The following is a 19,684-nucleotide window of genomic DNA, read 5'->3' on the forward strand; positions in this document are numbered from 1 at the left end:
TTCATGTGATAGTTATCGCAGTAATGGAATTAGGCAGAGAGGAGGCGAGGGGCAGGCAACAACAAAGAGTGAGCCAAATTTGTTGCAATTGCAGCAGTTTAATAGTCTTTCATTTTGAGGTATTTTGTCGTATCTACCTGTTTCGATCCTTAGTTTGTGACAGCTTATCCTTAGGTTTACTTCTACAATGTTACTCTTGCTGTGACCATTTGAATACAAGTCAGCATATTGCAGCTTATGAGTTCCAACAGAGTGTTTGAAATATGATTTACATACTTGACTTTTAATATTCGAGACCCTTTAATATTGGCTTTGTTTTCTATCTATGGCTAGCACTGTTTGTGCTGTTTGTGAGTGGTTTTGCATCTCATCTCAGAATTAATAGACATAACAATCGTCTTCATGTTTGAACAAAATTCTTCATCAACCCTCACAATTTCTAAATGTAAGTCAGATTTACAATGAACACAAAAATCTACCCATTAACAACCTGTCAACATGATCTGGGACTAATAGCTATGTGTTTTTAAAATTTATAAAGTCCATTTACACATTTCAGATATGGCAGCTGAGATATTGAATCTGTTATAGGGGACGTTATTTCCCTGTAGCACCCAAGGATTGTTTTCAGAGGGATCACAGATCCTTTGATATGAAGAGGCAGCCAGGTGTGGGCAATGCGGGTTAACAGCCCAAATGGCATTCTATCTTATGGGAACAGAGGGACATCTGATTCAGGCGAAGAGTTTGCAGTGCAGAAAGCAAACTTATAGAGCAGGTTGTTTTTCCCATTTTCTTGAAGATTTTTCATCGCTATGATGGAATGTGATGCAAAGTCAGCTGGATTTGTGTCTATGCCATTCTTAATAGTGAGTTTGAGAAATGGCATGTTGGCGATCTCGCCAACATTCTCAACATCCTCCACACTAGTAGCTGCTGTGGCCTGTGTAGCTGAGTGAATGGCTGGTTGGCTGTTTTTTCAAGGGCTGGTGTTTGAGTGAGCTTGTCTACGACTGTAGTTGACCTGCACATCCTGTTTTCTCTTTGGTCTGACAAATCCAACTCCTCCAAGCAGTAATTTAATGTCAGTTTATTATGGACCTCTGCAGCATCCAAGCTGGGGAACTTGCTTCGTAAAACATTGTATGCTCTTGTCTGTATTCTTGAATCTATGTATAAAAAAAGAAAGTTTCAAACTTTAGTTGAAAGTATGAGACAGAAAAGTCTCTTTTACCCAAAGGCTACATCTTTGCGAAAAAGTCGAAGAGGTATACTTTTAATTCCCTACCAAATCTGATAAAAGTCACATATAATTTTAAATTGTACTTTGCTAAATCATGCTCATGTTGCTCACGACAAAAATAGGCATATTCGTGAGCAAACAATGAGTCATCGGTCACATGCGAAAATCAAAGGTCATTTACAACAACCAAATTAAGTGTGTTAAACTGACGGAATGGCTCATTCAGTTTGGATATTTATTTTTTACAAATTATAAATTTTGCATGCATTCGAAATCCACTGCTGAGTGTTGTGCAAGTTGGTTAGAGAAAAATTCTCAAAAAACTCATTGGCCCAAATCTTGGACTGAAGCTTCTCTGACAGCCTTGCGTCAATTGGAAGACTGGGGGAGGCGAACAACTGCGCAGGTATTTGCACCTCACCTGACAATGAAGCCTGGGTAGCACCAACAGATCTCTGCAATACTGTTACAGCCAATCCAGAGGTGGCAACAGCAGCACCGGGCACTGGGATGGCTGGTGGCAAATTGGAAACTAGCGGCAACTCAGACGCGGCATTAGACACCAAGGTGTTTCTATTCGCAGTACCACAATCCTCTGGGGGCGAAAGATGTCTGGTTACTTCATCCGCCACTTGGGCGACCAATTGGTCTAAAACACCCTGAGGGAAAGAGAGGGGTTGAGGCCCTCCTGCTGCCGCACCTGACGAGGAAGCAGACTGGTTGGTCTCAACAACGGCAGGGGGAGTCCAGTTCTCTGAGGTTTGTGCCGAGGTACCACGTCTGGACTTCTTGTGCTGGGTGTCCATGGCAGGCTGCGAGGCTGCACGCTTTCGTCGCTGCGGTACGGCACCAGCCGCTATCTCGTCTACCTGTGCGGAAGGATTCCGTAAACATTGAGAGCACTTCGGAGGCATTGATTCTGCAAAGGAACATGAAAAAACACCCCAGACACTACCAAAACAAAATTATGACAGATTAAAAAAGATGAAAAGCACCAGTCACGGGACAGAACAAAAATAAGTGGCAAGGGTAAAAAGACTAATCCCCTTAAGACCTATGTAGGACCAAGCCCAACATAAAATTAACCAAGAAGTGGGCTAGCCACAAAAACCATAAAGTTGGAGTCGAATCCCCAAGCAATAGAAATAAAACAAAAAAAGTGGCAAGGAATGCCTGGCAGACAAACAGTCGACACAGCAGCTTCCTTATAATGCCAAAATAAATCAAATACGGTGGACGAATCCACACTAAAACAATGGATAACTCCATTAAACCGAGGACAAATCCTCTATCACAAATGTGAAGGACGAATTCTAACACGAAAATAAAATAAGATAAGTGGCAAGGAATGCCTGTCAGACAAACAGTCGACGCAGCAGCTTCCTTATAATGCCAAAATAAATCAAATACGGTGGACGAATCCACACAAACAATAATGGATAACTCCATTAAACCGAGGACAAATCCTCTATAACAAATGTGAAGGATGAATCCTAACACAAAAATAAATATTAAGTGGAGAATGCCTGTCAGACACACAGGACCAGCAGCTCATAATGCCAAAAAATCAAATACGGTGGACGAATCCACACTAAAACAGGAACTCCATAAAAAAGGACTAATCCCATCAAAACTGTGGAGGACGAATCCTCACACAAAAATACAAAGTAAGTGGACCAGCCACAAAAAATCTTAAACTTGGAGACGAATCCCCAAAACAATAAAATAAAAACATGAAATAAGGAAAAGTTTCAACCCTAAAAGAAAATCCCATGACTGGACTAAAGTTAAATGTAAAAACTGGTAAAATGTGAGGGGTGGAATGTGTGAAAAATTACAAACATGCAGGGAATGTGTGAAGATATCACAGCAAGCGCAAGGCCCGCAAAATGGCGCCTCTGTAACTACGATTAAATGATATTGACCCGCTGGGTTTAGGTGGACCCCATCAGGCAAATAAAAATCCTTCCCTGGGTGAGAAAAATCTCGGTGAAGCCAACAAAAAACATTAGGGATAGGAGAAAGGACACTGTCAAGATACTGCTGAAGAATCTCAACGCGTTTCGCAAAAGAAGCCGCCTCGTGGTGTGATTGACCACGTGGAATGACATGACAAACACCAACGACAGGAACTTTATAAACCTCCAATAGATGACAAACAAAGCTCTCGATTACAGAGCAAACAACCTTTGAACCACTTTGTTCAAACCGACAGACACAGTGGTAGCTGCTAACTCCAATCAAAGAATAGTGACATGTTTTAAAGGAGTGAGACAGGACTTACCTAGCAGAAAAGAGAGAGAGCAGTAAACTTGGCCATTAGAGTCGACCATGCAAAGATACTGTATAAAACTTAGCCCCCCTACGTTCCAAAATGCTGCACCACCAATTGGTATGCATGATGCGCTGAACTGTGTTTCCTAACATGACATTGTGAACATCATTCATCTGATACTGACCACTCTTCCATATCTTGTACTCTCTCTGCCTTAAGCCAGTATCCTGTTTCTTGGTCTAATCCTTAAATGCTCTATCCACTTAATATGCCGTACAAGGTGTCATATCCAGCATTATTCAGTTGTTTAGTTTCTATCATTATCTGAGGGCAAAATTATTTAATGCTGCTGAGAAATTACCCATCACCACAGAGCGAATAAAACACTTAATTAATATTTTTATTTTTTCTTACAAATTTCCAACTTCAAACAAACTGAAGACTTGAAGATTTTTTACCAACCCTGAAAATTGTGCCAGAATAGAATTTGACTTCAAACGCTTGTGGATTTGATCAGCTATGAGTTTCTTTTCCTTATCCCTGCTCTTTTCCTTATTCCAGCTGGATAACCATGTCAAGTACTAAGTTAGCTGTACTCTTTGTAACAGCTGATTACAGGGTTTCATCTTCTTTTTTCAAGGCTTCAAGAGCCTAAAAACAGGCAAAGGAAGAACATGAGCTAACTATCATGTAAAATGATGGCAACCAAGAACTTAAAGGTGTGGTGCTGCTTAAAGTCAGACAACAATGCAGCTGCTATGACAAGAAACCCTTTTATTTTTTATGCCTGTGAGACCAAACCTACAACGCCAGCAAGCATAGCAGGGACAGATTCAAAAATCCGCGAAATAGAAGATGGTGTGAAATTGAAAGGAACAAAAAAAAAACTCTCACAACACATGAAGAAAAAGATGGAACTTCAACTACGGAGTGTAGTGACAGAGTGCCACGAAGGAGGAAATGCCAGTCCCCCGCCCAAAAGATTAACTAAACATTCAAGACAAAGCCAAAAATGCGCCACCCCCAACCATGATACTAGGAGAGATCCACAGCACCCCAAGCAACCAACCCCCTCACCACCCACACTGGAGGACTGTGACAAGTCTGAGCATAAAACCCACAGTTCAATCCCTCCCACGAGAGAAGTCCCCCAGCCCTCTTTCCACCACCCACGCAACAGGATCACAGGAAACAGGCCCGCACCCCCAGCAACGAAAAAACAAACCTTCATTTGTTTCAGTGAAAAGTGGCTGCAGAAAGAAACAAAGAGGTCCCCTCCAAGATGACAGCCATATTCCATCATGTCCCCACAGCGAGACGACAGCACCCACCCAAGAATGCTTTTACAGTCCCCCCTCACACATCTGAATCCCACCCACTCTTTCTCCTGCATACGGCCTTATCCCGAAGCCCCAAGTAGCGCGCAAGACTGAACATGGAAAAGAAAGCCCGACACCCAGGCGGGTGAGGGAGAGTAACTCAGAAGAGAAAAAAAAAGAAAGAAAGAAAAAAGGAAGGAAAAAAGTGACTATATGGAGAGACATACCAGCGAGACAGAGGACCCATGGAAGAAAAAAAGAAAATGGCCCCAGAGATATGGTGAAGGAAAAGAATATAAAAAAAAAAAGGGCACCACCTCCGAACAAAAAAAGAGAACAAAAGAATATAAAAGAAAGGAGAAATGAGTGAAGGAGAGGAGAGAATATGAAGGCCCTGTCATTCCTCTGAGTAGTAAAATAATTAAAGTTTGCAGGTTTAGCTAAAGATTGTCTTCTCACGTGAGGAATGTCGCTCATCTGGGCTGGAGGATGAAGAGGACGTCAGAGATGAGAGAAAATGAGAACTCCCATAGCTGCAATGAACAAGATGCTGCCCGACTAAAAAAAGAGAAAAAAGAGAAATTTACCACACTTAAGACCGAAAATACACCAGTTTTGACGAACTAAACTTACTTGAGGTGACTTCGTGCTCTGCGGTAGTCCCAAGGTTTGATGTAGTTTCTCGCGAATGGTTTTTGGTCAGCCCCTTGATCCAAGGTGTTTTCCGCAGAGGTCAACGTGGACTGAGAAGAATTCTTTCTGCCTTAGCTTCGGCCTTCACTTGGAACGTTGATGCATCGGGACACGAACTTTCTCCGGCAAGTACAGGAAACCAGAAAATTCAGTAAATGAGAGATGAAAAGAATGAAGTTAGTGAAATGGGTGTCAAGAATGGAGGGTGAGGATGGACCAGACACTTTCCCCACTACTTTGGGGCACAATGGAATAGTTTGTTGAGACAGCCCTTTGTTAGTTACGACAATACCCTGCCTAAGGAATGATGAAAGAGGGAGAGGGTATTGTTTGAGCACCAAGCTTTGAAAAGGGAACCGAATTGTGTTTTCCGAAATCAAATGGAGCAAAAGCAGAAACAAGCAAAAAGGGATAAGTAATTGGGTACTTTTGCGTAATATGGTTTGGAGCATGACTGAATGAAGGTGTGGGTGAGTCAAAACTCTATGTAAAACTATAAAAAGCCTGCAACTTATGAAACTCATTTTCATATTAGAGTACTGAGCACCACTCATACTTTGATGACAACGCCATTTTTTTTAACTGTGTAGGCAAGGTTATTCTAGATGTCTGCTCGACTAACTAATTGCTCTGTTATAGCAAGGTATAAAAAAATTCGAGTGGTTGATACTGCCCACTGTTGCAAAGTTAATATTCTCTAATTTGGGCTTTTTCAGCCCATAGGTCACTACTATTATAGCATTTCCTTGAATGCAAAGAGTTTCTTCCTCATCTTGAGGCACGATGTTATTGACAAAGTCTACAATTAGTAAAGGTTTTTCACCCTTTGCAATCCTTCTTAGTTTCCGAAACAATTCCGTGTTGCTTTGCAGCACTTGCCATGGCTGGGGGATAGTTTGAGTAGTTTGCCATGCTTGGATGCATTGAACACCTTGCAGGGCTCGATTAAAAGCTGGTTGCAATGCCCACATGGCGTCATCCATTTGTAGATCATGCACAGGGTCAGTGGTCTTTAGTAGCTCATCTAGTGGTATTTTGCCCAATTGCACCATTTTCTACTTTTGTTTTGATTTCTCTTCCAAGATGCAGAAATGCTGGTGACACTCCTGTGGTTGCATGAGGTGTTGCGCGATGGTTAACCAGGAAGGTATACGTGTCTAAATGCCAGTCGTTGCCTTCAGCATGGGCGGTGCGAATCGCTTTCTCCATTTTCCTGTTAAACCTTTCAACTGATTAATTGGCCCGTGTACAGTAGGGAGTGACTTTGCAATGATTGATGCCATATGTCACCAGGAATTTCTCAGATTCCACAGATACCAGATTTGCTCCATTATTAGTCACAACTTTCTCTGCCAATCCATGCACAGAAAAGATTTTTCCAATATGTCCAATAGTGGAACACAGAATCGCTACTTTGGGCCAGCACGTACATGCATCTTCACAGACTAGCAAACTTTCCCCAAAACGGATATGGTCTGCAGAGGTCTATGTGCACCTCTTGCTATTTTTTGTCAGGCATCTCTGCCATGCAAAGTGGCTCTGCTGTAGGCTTGTCTGCAACAGACTGGCAGGGTAGGCAAGCCTTGACCCTTTTTTCACTTAGTTCACGATACCTGGCCACCATACTTTCTCTCTGACCATTTGTTTGGGTGGCACGATCCCTAGGTGCCCCTTCTGTGCATTAGAAAAGTTGCCTGTCAAAGAGTACTTATCATGACAATCTGATAGCCTCGCAGAATGATTCCATTGCTTTCACACAGTATATCTTTAACCCACTTAAAGGGTTTGAGTTCTGGTATTTCTGACCTCCAATGAACAATTCAAACACTTGCATTTATTTTAAAAAGTGAAATCTTTATCATTAAAATTGTATTTAAATGGCTTTATTTCTAACATGACAAAAAATTTAGTTCTGGGTTAATAGCTCTTGCTTCCAGCTCCTGAATCCTTAACATGATTTCCCGTTTTTTAAGTAATAAATTGTCAATTTCAATGTCCAGTTTTTTTTTTTTACTCTCTTTTTGAAGCACTGAAAAGTGCAAAGCATTTATGTCATCAATTGATACTCTTTTCCTTTGTGGAAGTGGTGACTTCCCCTTTCCCTTTGCTGTGTAGCTTCGTTCTTTTGGAACTCTGACTGCCCTGTTCAGGGTCTGTGGGACGACGGCTGGTATTGCCCTGTTCAGTTATGACTGAAAGCTGGTGCTGGTGCCCTGTTCTGGCATCACTGGAAGCTGGCAGCTGGTGCCCTGTTCTGGCATCACTGGAAGCTGGCTGCTGGTGTTGTTTGAAAAATCAGCACTGCCAAAGGCATCAACAATTATTGTTGACTGAGCTGCAAGCAATTTGTATAACAAAATGTGTAGAGATGAGCACATTTATTGATTTGAGCTTTATATGTTCCATAGCATAAGCAGATATAACTAAAAATATAATACATCATTGGAAAATTAATTAAATTTAAAGGGTAAAACTGATTCACACCAAGTATTTTGCCTGAAAAAAATGCCATGCGGACCGCCAAGGGAACATATTAAAAAATAATATATAATTAATTATAACAAGGGAAAACTTTTCTGTCATTATTATTTTTAAACACGTTCGTTTTAATTAGTAGACTTATTGATAAGTAATTGTATACAACAATGTTAAATATTGAAGAAGTCTTAAAGTGTAGAGAATTTCTTTTAATAGCTTCAATAATCTTGAATATTTTTTGCAATTTGACACGGTGACAATTGTATGCAGTCTTCTACAGACTACAATTGGGCCAAAAAGAAGAAACTGATTTAAAACCATCAACAAGTAATTCTGCAAATGACGTCGCAAAAGAGTAGTAAACAATTAAAAACGGGCACCGAGCGAACCCCCAGTGAACCGGGAAGGGTCGCATCGAGAGTCACAGTAGTACCCTCGGGGAGCCCAGAGTCCCAGGGCCCGATGAGGAAAGTAAGAAGTAACCCTCGGGGAGTCGGGCTGTTTGCCTCCACCAGTCTTCCTATTTGCAGCAGCACATTTATTGTGCTCTTTTTTGGCGTTGCTAACCATTCCTCTCCACTTTTCCTTGACTTCTAGCGTGGTCCGCTTACACACGCCGAGTGAATTAACCCGCTCCGTAATTTCTTCCCACACCTTTGTTTTGTTTTTGTTCGTAATGGTGGAAGAAAATTTGCTCTTAATAACGTCGAGGTGCTGCTCCGCCACCTCAAGCAATAACATGCACTCCGCGGCCGTAAAATTCGGCTTTCTTGGCCGTTTTGTGGGAGAGGGATCGATGTTTTCAGCGTTTTCAGCCATTTTGTTGGGTTTTCCCGCAAACAACGCGCGAGCAGGTCACGCAAGCCTAGAATCACCATAGCAACTGGTTGGATAGCGATTTATCCGTCGGATAGTTATCCGCAACGCTATCCAGGGTTTGTGCAACAACTTTTTATCCGCTGGATAACTTCCGTGGTAGCCGTTTTTTGGGTTGGGTAATTTTCCTTTTAATTGGGCCGGGTTTGGAGACGCTCTGTCATACTAACAATGTTTCCAAATCCTTGATTGATTCCTGAGAGACAGTTCATGGATTGCAAAGTGGTGAGGGCCTTCACAGCCTGATCAGCAAACTTTCACAAGGCGGCTCTGTCTCTGCTTGCGATTGGTGGCCCTTTAGTGAGGTTGTTCACTATAGAACTGATGATCATACACGATCTGCCATATCTCTCTTGGAGGATCTGCAGCGCTTGATGAATTCCACCAGTGGCTGTTTCAAGGCCACATACAGCTTTCTGGCTTCACCACCGTGGAATTGCAGTAGACAGGTCATCTTGCTCTCATTGTCAATGTCTTTGCAAGACATCACACAGTGTTGGAAGTGCTGTTTGAACAAGGGGAACTTACCTGGTGCTCCGAGGAACTTTGTTCTCTGGATAGGAGGTAGGACTTGATTGTGAGCAAGCCTTTGTTGTCCAATTGAAACTTCCTTCATGGCTGAGGCAGCCAAAGTTAGGGTTCTAAATGAGCAGGTGTGGGCATTCCATTCACGCTTGAGGTACCAAACAGAGGCTGACAACTATAGGGCTGACAACTGTAGGGTAGGCTCAGACCGCTTACAGTGACAGACGAAGCACTAGTCCAAGTGGTGTTTACAGGTGTGACAGGTACTTTGGTAGAGGCTGGTGCAAATGGTCTTGACTCTACGGGTGGAGACCAATAGGGCAGTGTTGAGGGAGGAAGATGGTTCATTACAGGTGACCTTAGACTGCTGACAGTGGTTGTGGATGAAATGTTTGTCTTAGAGGTATTCAATGGCATGACAGACACTTAAGTGGAGGCTGGCACAAATGGACTTGGCATTACGGTTACTCAACATAGGTGGGTTCGGACTGCTCGTGGCTGTGGATGAAGCACCAGAGAGGCATGCAGGCACAGAATGTGTGACAGTTATCAATGGAGGATTAATATCACTGCCAGAAGAAGCTGGTGCACGATTGAAGGGTGGTGACTCCACTGATGATGTCTCATTGCCTGATAATCCCTCTTCCATTTCTTCTGTAGGTTTGGCCTCTTAAGTCCATAATGGCAGCTGCTTTTGTTGCTTCAGCGAGCTTGCAGTCTGCTTCAGTCTTTAGGGATTCCAGCCTAATGATGGCCTTTAGTTCTTCTTCCTTGGATTTTCGCATCCAGGAAAGTTCATATTGTTTTCTTTTCAGCACCAACATCTTTGTTTCTTCTTCAACTCTCTGTTGTTTCTCTTGTTCCACAAACACAAGAGCCAGTTGAGCCTTTTCTGCCTCCAATCTGCGGGCTTGCGCCTTTGAACTGTAAGTGACGTTAGGTGACTCCATGATGCCTTGGCCAGACTCGATCATTAAGCGCGGCTGCAAACTGATTCCGTTACAATTGCAGAGAGGTCAATCCTTTGCTGTGATAAGGTGGGGATTTTTTTGAAATTTGAATGCTCTTGTCTGTACTAGCTACTTCCAAATGCTTACTGTCTGAGTCTACAAATCCGTTCCATAATGTTTCAAAATGGTCCAATTTTCCCTTCCCTAGTGTGACGTTTAAAGGGACTGTTAATAATGCTTCAATTTCCTTTTGAACAGTAGTAAGTGTGTTAAGATGGCTGGAACGCGAACGCTTTAAGGAGATCGCTCTTTCCCTAACCATACCTTCTGGGTCTAACAGAACTGTTAATCTAATTTCCTGTCTCCCTGCACCACCTTTCGCCATATTTGCTACAAGTGAATATGCAAAGGTTTCCTCGACTCAAATTGGGACATGAAATAGCGACGATAGTGCAGGCGGTACACGTATTTGCGGCAGTCCACATAGGTACGGTAATAAGTGTTTCAGTTTAAATGGTCCAGGATACAGAGTGGCAAGCGAAGCCACATGCTCTTGTTTGCATTGTGAAACTGCGACAAAACAATACAGCAATTGTTATAGAGGCGACAGACAATTACTTGATTAAAAACATGAATATGTGCCTGAGGTGGGGTCTATTCCAATATAGAAGCTTGACGGTAAGAATGTGACAAAGTAACAATGGCGAGAAGGCTCGTAATATGGTATCGTAAGAAAATTATAGTAACTACTCAAATTAAAGACAACTCATGCACGGCTATGGAAGTGAAAATCACAGTAAAACTTATAAATGAACATCACAAAATTACCACTGACAAAATTAAAAACATTGCTTGCTGAGTACCCTTACCAGAACTACAACATGTATATTTGACATATATAGGTTGCACATATTTAACAATTATCCTGCGCGGGAATACGCGATACTTAGCCGACGAGGCCGTAGGCCGAGTTGGCTAAAATCAGACGATATTCCGAAGATTGAGCAGGATAATTGTTTTATTATTCAACAAATTGGCAACGAAACACATTTTGCACATAGAAAAACTGTAATTAAGCAGCGCTTACAAGATTTCGGACGAATTTTCGCAACCTACATTCGAGGATATCTGTTATGTACGGATGAAGATATCGTTAACATTTTGACCATATATGGGCAGCGCGCGCATCTGTTGAATAATAATTTAACATATATGTTACATATATGTGGCATATATGTCACATGTATGTCACACGTATGTCACATTTATGTCAAAAATATGTCAACAATGTGTAACATATATGTAAAATAGTTGTAATAATTCATTTACACTGCAGGCTCAAAAGGGGCATGCATATACATTGAAAGGTGATGCATGTCACATGTAACCTGAAAATGAGACATAAAATATATATTTACTAGTTCTTTTGTATCCGTTGCAAATCCTCTTACTTTTGTTGATCAGTTTATACCCTCTATGTGTATATATGTACGTTGTAACTGCATGAACATATAATTTCATGCATACCGGTATATAAATTTATGCAGCTAAAAATATTTTTCTGGCAAGTGCTTCATTAAATATAATTTATTTTTCTCTTTCAATTAACTTACAATCATTTTAAAATCTAGAATCAAATATGCATGGTCCACTGACTGAACAATGATGCTGACAATAAAACGGAGTAATAATTTGTTTAGAAAAAGACATATAAAATTCCAAAAATATATTCTAGTGCAACCTGGCCCTAAACATTTAATTGGTTAAAAAATATAATGCTCAGGAACATGCAACTGTAACGAAAACGTTTTGAACACGCTTGCAACACTAATTGTTATTTTTAATTTATTGCTATAATTTCTTTTTTTTTTTTTTCCTGTTCACTTCTGCTTTCATTAAGTTACGTTACATTTTTCTTTTTGAAACACCTCTCCTGCTGGATGTGCATTTGTCTTGAATTGCTTAACGAACAACAGCAACTGTAATAAGATCACAATATTGTCAAAATATTGTTTAAAAACTGTGTAGCGCAGTCTGTTGATCACATAATAAAGTTAGAGTTTCGTTTATGAGCTAATTTTTGTAAATAAATCCAGACGTTTCGGGACTTCTGTCCCTTCATCAGTGGAAAATAGCCGTTAAAGTCAGCGCGCGTCATTTTCTTTGAATGTGGCAACATTGCGTGCACGCGCGCTAACTGAGTCCATTTAAATAAAAGCAAAGTCAATGTTTATGCCGCGCGGCTGTAGAGTGCGGCATTTGAAGATCAGGCGGCCTTCCGCGCTGCGTCTTTCTCTGATGTTCGTAAGGCCTGATCGCACAACAGACACCATCATGTCATCTGTTGTGTGACCAGGCGAGGAGAAATGTTTTGCTACGGGCAGGTCAGCTTTCCTCTCGACAGATCTTAAATGTTCGCAGAACCTGTCACCGAGCCTACGTCCTGTTTCGCCAATGTACGACATGGTGCATGCACGACAAGTGATAATATAAACGATGTTACTGGTCGTACACGAGAACCTCTGTCGTATTGTCAGCGGTCCACCAGGGGTGTTGATCTGGGAGGCTGGATTGGCATGGGCGCAGGTCCTGCATCGTGGGCGGTGGCACGGAAAGGTTCCATGGGGTTCATCCCCTGTGTTAGCGCCGGATTGAAGACTGCTGCGAACCAAGGAATCTCTTAAATTGGTGTCCCGGCGGTAAGCACCGAGTACGCGCGAGTTGTCAAAGAGTTCCTTTGTTTCAGGATCTGATTTGAGCAGAGAGAAGTTCTTTGAAAGAATGTTCTTCACGTGGCGGTTGATTGGGTTGTAGATTCTTTAAAAACAGACTGCACAAATGCTGTGAAGTGAAAAGAGAGAATCAACTTAAACTATGTTTTCAGTAGATACAGTACTATTTCTCAAAGCCAGTTTTATGTTCCTAATGCCAGCTAGGTTGTCACTTATGGAATATCACTGCATGAAAATTGTTTCAATGCATAGGAAGTTTATAATAACCTGGCCCCCCTAGCTCCATTGTTGCCAATGTTTTGTTGTTTCAATCGATCCGATCGCAATTCAAGGCATATATGCACCATTGCTTTTTAGCAGTCGACACTTTCTTGTAATAGCTACCTTGGTTACCAATTTAAAGATACGCTACATTTGACTTACATGTATGAAATGAGAACCATATACAAAGCAATTTTTACCGTTCAATTTCGTTTTTAGCTCTTTTATTTTCATTTTGAGTTTTGCATTTTCTTCTCTCAAAGAAATGCTTTCCTGGCACTCACAGGGATGTAGTGGAGATTCTGGTGCCCTATATGCATGTAGTGCAGGGCTTGATCCTGAAAGAGACATATACTTCATCTGAGATAATTTTACAGTATCTAAGTAAAAGCAGCAGAAGGAAAAATTTGGATTTGCTTTGCCTTTCCAAGCTAAATTGTGTGGAAACCAATAATGCTAACCCCAATAAAGTATATAATTATTTTATGAAAGCTTTACATATTTCCTAGTTTTGGATATTGTTTCACTTAATTTGATGGCCATTTCCCATACTTAAAGTTGGCTAAAAACCGCGACACAGTCCTTTCAAGTCAAATAATTATACACCTCATAGTATCAGAAGGCATTTAAGCTTACGTAAAACAGCTTCAGAATATACATGTACATCAATCTGTGTAAAATGTACCTTGTTTTCCCTTGTGTTTGGGATCAACTGTAGGGCTCCTTAAATCAGTATTTGCACCTGTGGATTATAAGCAGTTAGAAGCTAGAATATCGTATCTTCTCTTATAAAAAAAATTTAACGCCCCCAGCGTTTAGTACCAGCTGGACCTGTTGGACCAGCAATTTATTTGAAGCCAGCATATTATCCAGGGCTGTCATTAAGTATATGTAAAATAACACCAAATGACATCTTCACCTGTAACATCATATGAACTCATCCGTTACGGGTCATGGCCCTTAATGACTGCCCTGTTATCAGGGTCTGGCTTGAAATCTTCTGTCACTTTTTACGTTGATGGTGAGAGTCAAGGGCACTTTGTCAAACTTGCTTCTGGTCATTTACTTTGGTGTGGTGTGGTGAAGTGGTGTACTTACAGGGCTTGACCCTGAAAGAAACATGTATTTTTAAAGTGACCCCAAACTACATATACTATCGCTAGCATCTTAGTGTGAACACCTGCCGCCAAAATATGATCTAATTGGGTATTTAACATGGCGTGATTATTTGTCAAACATTTGAAGTTAAGCAGACCATAATGTGAACTTTCGCACTCAAAATGCTTAGCATTATAACACTGAGTATGGGCAAAACTTCACTAGAAGCGATTCAAGTTGCATAGCGACATTTTATTTTAATCATTTTGAAACCGGAATGTGTTGAACTTTTCGCCTGAAACTTGCCGTCAAGGTCTGCCAAACTTTAAACGTTTGATATCAAAATCATGTCATGTTTAATATCCAATTAGATCATGTTTTGGTGGCACGTGTTCACAAGCGACGGTAACTTATACACTTAATCAGCTCTAAGTAGTGTACACTGAATAATTTGTTTGTTCTTTTCTTTGTTTCTGGAATGTTAGCTTTTTCTGAATTTTGTTGGAATTCGGCACAGCTCTTGGGGTATCTTGGAAAATAAAACATACATTCAATTAAATCATCGTTTTCTTGAAAACGAGTACCTTTATTTTACCTGCTCCTTAACGCAACAGAACTCCATAGCGTCTGTCACAGTTTCATTGTTGACATTTGCACCTGAAGCAAGGTAAAACAAAGCAATGTCTGCATTGTAAAATGAAAGTATCGCTGTGTTACAGACAAAAAAATCACGGAGATCAATAAACCAATAACAAACCATTCGCAAACTGCCACCCGACGTTCAAATCTGGCCTCTAAATCTGCTGGCGTCAAACCATCAAGGTCAGTTTCCTCACTTTCATCAACTTTGCTTTCCCTTACAAGTGGTTTGTCTTGATAAGGTTCCGGCTCTCTTGTTGCAAGCTCGAGGTCTTCTGTAGATTCTTCGAAGTCAGAAAAACTTTCAAACGAGTCAGACTTAAACAAATCATCAAAATCACTAAGCATTTTGCGACTTCTGGCGACAATCAGCGAACAAACATTGGGTCAAAATGCTCTTGGTTACAGCTTGTGGTAAACTAGAACCCGGGTCATGAGACAGATTTGGGCCTAAAAGTGTGTATTTTAAACGCGAAAAAATGCTTTTAAAGAAATATTTAGCACTTTAAAAGCTGAAAAGTGTTTAAAATAGGTATTAAAATATAAGAAACACAAATAAAAAAGCTCGTGTCATATGCACTTTAAATTGTTCCTGCGACTATGGCTTTCTAGTTTGATCGCCCACTCCTTCTCAAAGTTTGCACTCTTTGTCAATTCATTCACACCTTTCTCCAGCTCAGAGATTGTCTTTTCATGAGCGACAACTCGTTCTGACAATTTGCTAATTGACTCTTGAGTAAATTGCAAGCTCCTTTCTAGATGAGCATTTGTATTCTCCAGCTGCTTTTGCTTTTCTTTAATCTGGTCGATTTCTACTATCCGCGCCAGAGCCAGGTTCATCTCGGCTATAATGTCGGCCATATTGCAGCAACCACTGCAACTTCCATTATCTTCCGTCTGTGATCCTGATTCACTTCTCCTTGGTTTCTTTCGACCTGCGTCCCCCGAGTCTTCATTCATGGTGCTATGGCGTTTGAAGGCTTCTTATTAAGCCATGTAAGATAAAAAGTCTGATATCAAAAAGACATGTCCACTCGCTCGTTGGTCGTTCCCAATCTCCAAAAAAATTGCAACAGTACAGCAACAGTGCAGTATTAAGAATGGCAAATGTAACAACATGTTTTGGGGGCGCCATTTTGTGTACTATGCGGAGTACCACAAAACCAAAATACTGTAACACAGGCGAGATGAATTCAACTTGGTCCCCGGCATCCCAGGACGAACACTCTCTTGTGAATGAAATTTTTTTCATCCTGCGAAAAAACTCATTTTGGCTCTCATGTAGGTTACCGTTGTAGTTTTAAGCATGTGTACAGAGAGCTGAGAAGACCAAATGATTCGCAACATTTCTAACAAGGCACTTCAACAGCTAGGTTAAAATATAAATATACTTTATAAAAACATAATAAGTATACTGTTTGTTTCATTTATAAGGTTACACAATACCTTCAGAGGGCTACTTTTGTCGAAAATTTTTTGGACTAAACCGTAGTTAGTAGAGGGAGACTGGTTAGGAAACCTGGCGAACTAGAGTCTTCAAAGGACAAAAACAACCTTCTGATGTTCATAATTGTCACGTGACATTTACCCTGCACACACAAAACCAAGATGGCGTCCGCTTCAGGCGAACTTCGATGCAGTTCTCAATATTTTAGAAGAAGATGACGCTTTGGGAGAGCATTTTAAAATATCTGTTTCTAATGTAAGTAGCTCATGAGATCAAATGGTTCCATATTGGCTAGACTATGGCAAAATTGCTTCTTCAACTCCTAGTTCATGAGGGCCACAACACGCTCGAAGGCTTTGATTTTCTCTGTGATCGGAAACAATAAGTTTACCTCGTTCTGTCATCAAAAGAGCTAAACTTTCTGAAACATTGTCATCTCTTGTATTATTTTTGAAAACTGTTCGATGCTCAGATACAACATATTTTATGGGTTTAACTAAAAGCAGGCCCGCAGCCCACGGTCCGCTTCACGGCCCGCGGCCTGGCAGCCCGCGGCCCACAGATTTTTGGTCAGTGGTATATTAACGGGCATGCTCAGATAGTAGGAATCGGCGAGTATGGTCTAAAATGGGCGAAGGTGAGATTTTGGTTGCAATCCTTGTATCTCTTTGATACTTTTCGCTTAGGGAACGTTCTTCTATGTCGCGTACGAGTACATTCTTCTATTTCGCGGGTTGGCCCACAGAATTTGGTCTTTTGTCAACACAGCGGACGTTTGTTCTACAACGATGTAAGTTTTAAGGGCATTGAAACTCTTATGTAATAAACTATCTCATGTGTTTCGTGTTTTTTTTTTGGAAGTTGTATATTGCCAGCATGCCACGACAGGGTAAGGTACAAATACCCAGCATTAGCGTGTACATTGCGTGTTTGTAGCAATCCCATGAGGGATTGGGAACGGTAGAAAGTGGAGACGGGAAGCGCCTACTTTTCTTGGAGGAGGTGTGAAGAAGCGCATTGGATCCTTTTTTCTTCTCAATTTTTCCACTGCATTTTTATATACTTCTTTGGGATTACCTTCCGGGCATTTTGTCATTTAGGTGTTTGGTTTTATCCTTTTTTGGGGGGAGGGGGAGGGGAGTGGGGTATTAATGTGTATTAATGTGACAATTATATACTTGATAAACCAAATTTGATGATTTCGACATTGCTGATCCTAGCAGTATGCAGGATGCGTGTCACTTATCAACCTAGTAAATGGCCCAGCTCACAGCGAGTCTCTCATAGCTCAGTTGGTTAGAGCGCCCAACCGGTATCTGGGAGGCCATGGGTTCGATTCCCGTCGGGGACTCAGATTTTTTTCTTTGTCCCACGCTCGTGTCATGTAGAATAATTTCTTCACTATTTATCACTGAGCTTAAAATCTACCATCTTTATTATTTACAATTAAGACATTGTTTATGAAAGGGCACCAAAAGCTTACATCCCTTACCAGCATCCCTTACCAGACGTCGGTTCCAGGGACCATTGGTTGCTAAAGTAAGAACACAACACCTTCATAAATTACATCCTATATGTACATAAAAGATGCTGCAATCTTTAAAAATGAATTTAAAAAACATATTAGTGAGCACTTTTTTAAAATTACTGATTTGATGTCAAGTAATACAAAGTTTCATAAGTGCATTGCACCCAATACTTACAGAAACAATAGTGGGACATCTGAAGTTTCTTTGTGCATCGCTAAAATGATAGAAAGAGTAAAGTTTAGGGTTTTGAAAAAGTTAAGATATGCTTTCACTGCAAAATGCCATTTACCTGTTTTCTTCAACACTCAACGCTAGTGCTTTCCTGTGAGCTTCACTTTCACAGTAAGGACCATTGATGCTAAAGGTTAAAATAAATCTTGCGTTAATATCAGATGTTGTTCCAAACAAGAGTTCACACAGGTTATGGTAAGTAATAAATTGTAAGCAAATATTTCAGTTTATAGGAAAGGTGCTTAAGAGAAACACAAAAATTTTTATTTTATAACTGCAAGTCAGTACCTGTCTTGCCATAGCATCTGTGGATTTTTTCCCTTTAGCAAAAAAAAGCATCACAATCAAAAACTGTATGCAAACTGTGTGAATTAAGTGTACAGAATTTCCAGTTATCCCAATGTAAATGAACGAAAGCAACATAATTTAACAATGTTCAACGCCACAACTTACGTTTTCATCAGCGTCTTTGTGTACAGGTCTGCCCGGGAGAGAAAAATAACATTCACTGAGCGAGTAAGTTCAAAAATTATAAAGAAAGAAACAAGCGTTTTAAGTCTGATCTGTTGAAACTTACATTGTTTGAAAACAAACGTCCACTGTGCTATCGGGTTCTGTTAACGGAAGTGAATATAAACAATGAAATGTTGGTTTTTTAGCATAAAGTAACAAACAGATCCAAGGATTGCAGAGGATTAAAATGATTGAAATTGCAAATAAACCAAAATCTCACCTTCCTCCATTTTAGACACTTGCCGATTCGTACTATCTGAGCATGCGCGTTAATATACCACTGACCAAACATCTGTGGGCCGCGGGCCTGCTTTTAGTAAAACCCCATATTTTAGAGGACTATCAAGAAATGTAGCTACCTTATTGTCCACATCGATTGCAGATAAGATGCTTGCTCATGTAAGACAATCAAAAGTACAGAACAGTGCAGCAGTTTCTGTCAGCAGTGCCCTTTCTGACTTCAGTACCTGGGGGGTTATGTTATCCACAATCTTCACAAAAAATTTTCAAGGACAGGTACTTTGGAAATTAGCCAGCACGCAATTGCCATTCTCAAGGCTGGGAAGCAGGAATCGAATTCCGACTCACAAAAACTGGTATCCAGCTTGAATCGTGGAAGCTTATGGTCCATAACCAAATCGGTTGAAAATATATTCTCGAGGACTGAACGTTTCTTTCAAATTTCAACATGAATGTGGAGCACTAAAATTGACATTGCTGGTATAGCTCACAAGGCTTCAAGTGACAGTCAGGTGATTTCTAATTATCAATCCATGGTTTCCAGTGCTTATCTTGTTCCAGCTAGTCACACTAACAAGAATGTTCTTGATTGCATGGTTAACATGTTTGTACGGGTCCATTCTTTCTCTCATGCC

At 40.7% G+C, this 19,684-nt stretch overlaps 2 protein-coding genes and 2 long non-coding RNA genes across 4 annotated transcripts; all 4 read right to left on the reverse strand.

The window, feature by feature from the left end:
* Nucleotides 1-84: 84 nt before the first annotated feature.
* Nucleotides 85-2,755, reverse strand: LOC144652300 (uncharacterized). The gene is made up of 2 exons (XM_078512341.1): nucleotides 1,665-2,755; nucleotides 85-1,169 (listed from the first exon to the last, which is right to left on the reverse strand). The coding sequence occupies exons 1-2, from the start codon at nucleotides 2,155-2,157 to the stop codon at nucleotides 853-855; spliced, it is 810 nt and encodes a 269-aa protein (XP_078368467.1). The 5' UTR covers nucleotides 2,158-2,755; the 3' UTR covers nucleotides 85-852.
* A 4,652-nt stretch (nucleotides 2,756-7,407) lies between these two features.
* On the reverse strand, nucleotides 7,408-8,921 carry LOC144648297 (uncharacterized). Its single transcript, XM_078507904.1, has 2 exons — nucleotides 8,442-8,921; nucleotides 7,408-7,708 (listed from the first exon to the last, which is right to left on the reverse strand). The coding sequence occupies exons 1-2, from the start codon at nucleotides 8,825-8,827 to the stop codon at nucleotides 7,420-7,422; spliced, it is 675 nt and encodes a 224-aa protein (XP_078364030.1). The 5' UTR covers nucleotides 8,828-8,921; the 3' UTR covers nucleotides 7,408-7,419.
* Nucleotides 8,922-11,958: 3,037 nt separating this feature from the next.
* On the reverse strand, nucleotides 11,959-14,587 carry LOC144647730 (uncharacterized). Its single transcript, XR_013569616.1, has 5 exons — nucleotides 14,272-14,587; nucleotides 14,038-14,094; nucleotides 13,553-13,690; nucleotides 13,169-13,200; nucleotides 11,959-12,339 (listed from the first exon to the last, which is right to left on the reverse strand). It is a non-coding gene; the product is annotated as an uncharacterized LOC144647730 (long non-coding RNA).
* A 317-nt stretch (nucleotides 14,588-14,904) lies between these two features.
* On the reverse strand, nucleotides 14,905-19,115 carry LOC144647731 (uncharacterized). The gene is made up of 8 exons (XR_013569617.1): nucleotides 19,030-19,115; nucleotides 18,874-18,910; nucleotides 18,750-18,777; nucleotides 18,585-18,616; nucleotides 18,355-18,423; nucleotides 18,240-18,279; nucleotides 18,029-18,070; nucleotides 14,905-14,979 (listed from the first exon to the last, which is right to left on the reverse strand). It is a non-coding gene; the product is annotated as an uncharacterized LOC144647731 (long non-coding RNA).
* Nucleotides 19,116-19,684: the final 569 nt, after the last annotated feature.

Source organism: Oculina patagonica, chromosome 4 (assembly GCF_052425735.1).
Source record: "Oculina patagonica isolate OP01 chromosome 4, crgOcupat, whole genome shotgun sequence".
Lineage (NCBI taxonomy): Eukaryota > Metazoa > Cnidaria > Anthozoa > Scleractinia > Oculinidae > Oculina > Oculina patagonica.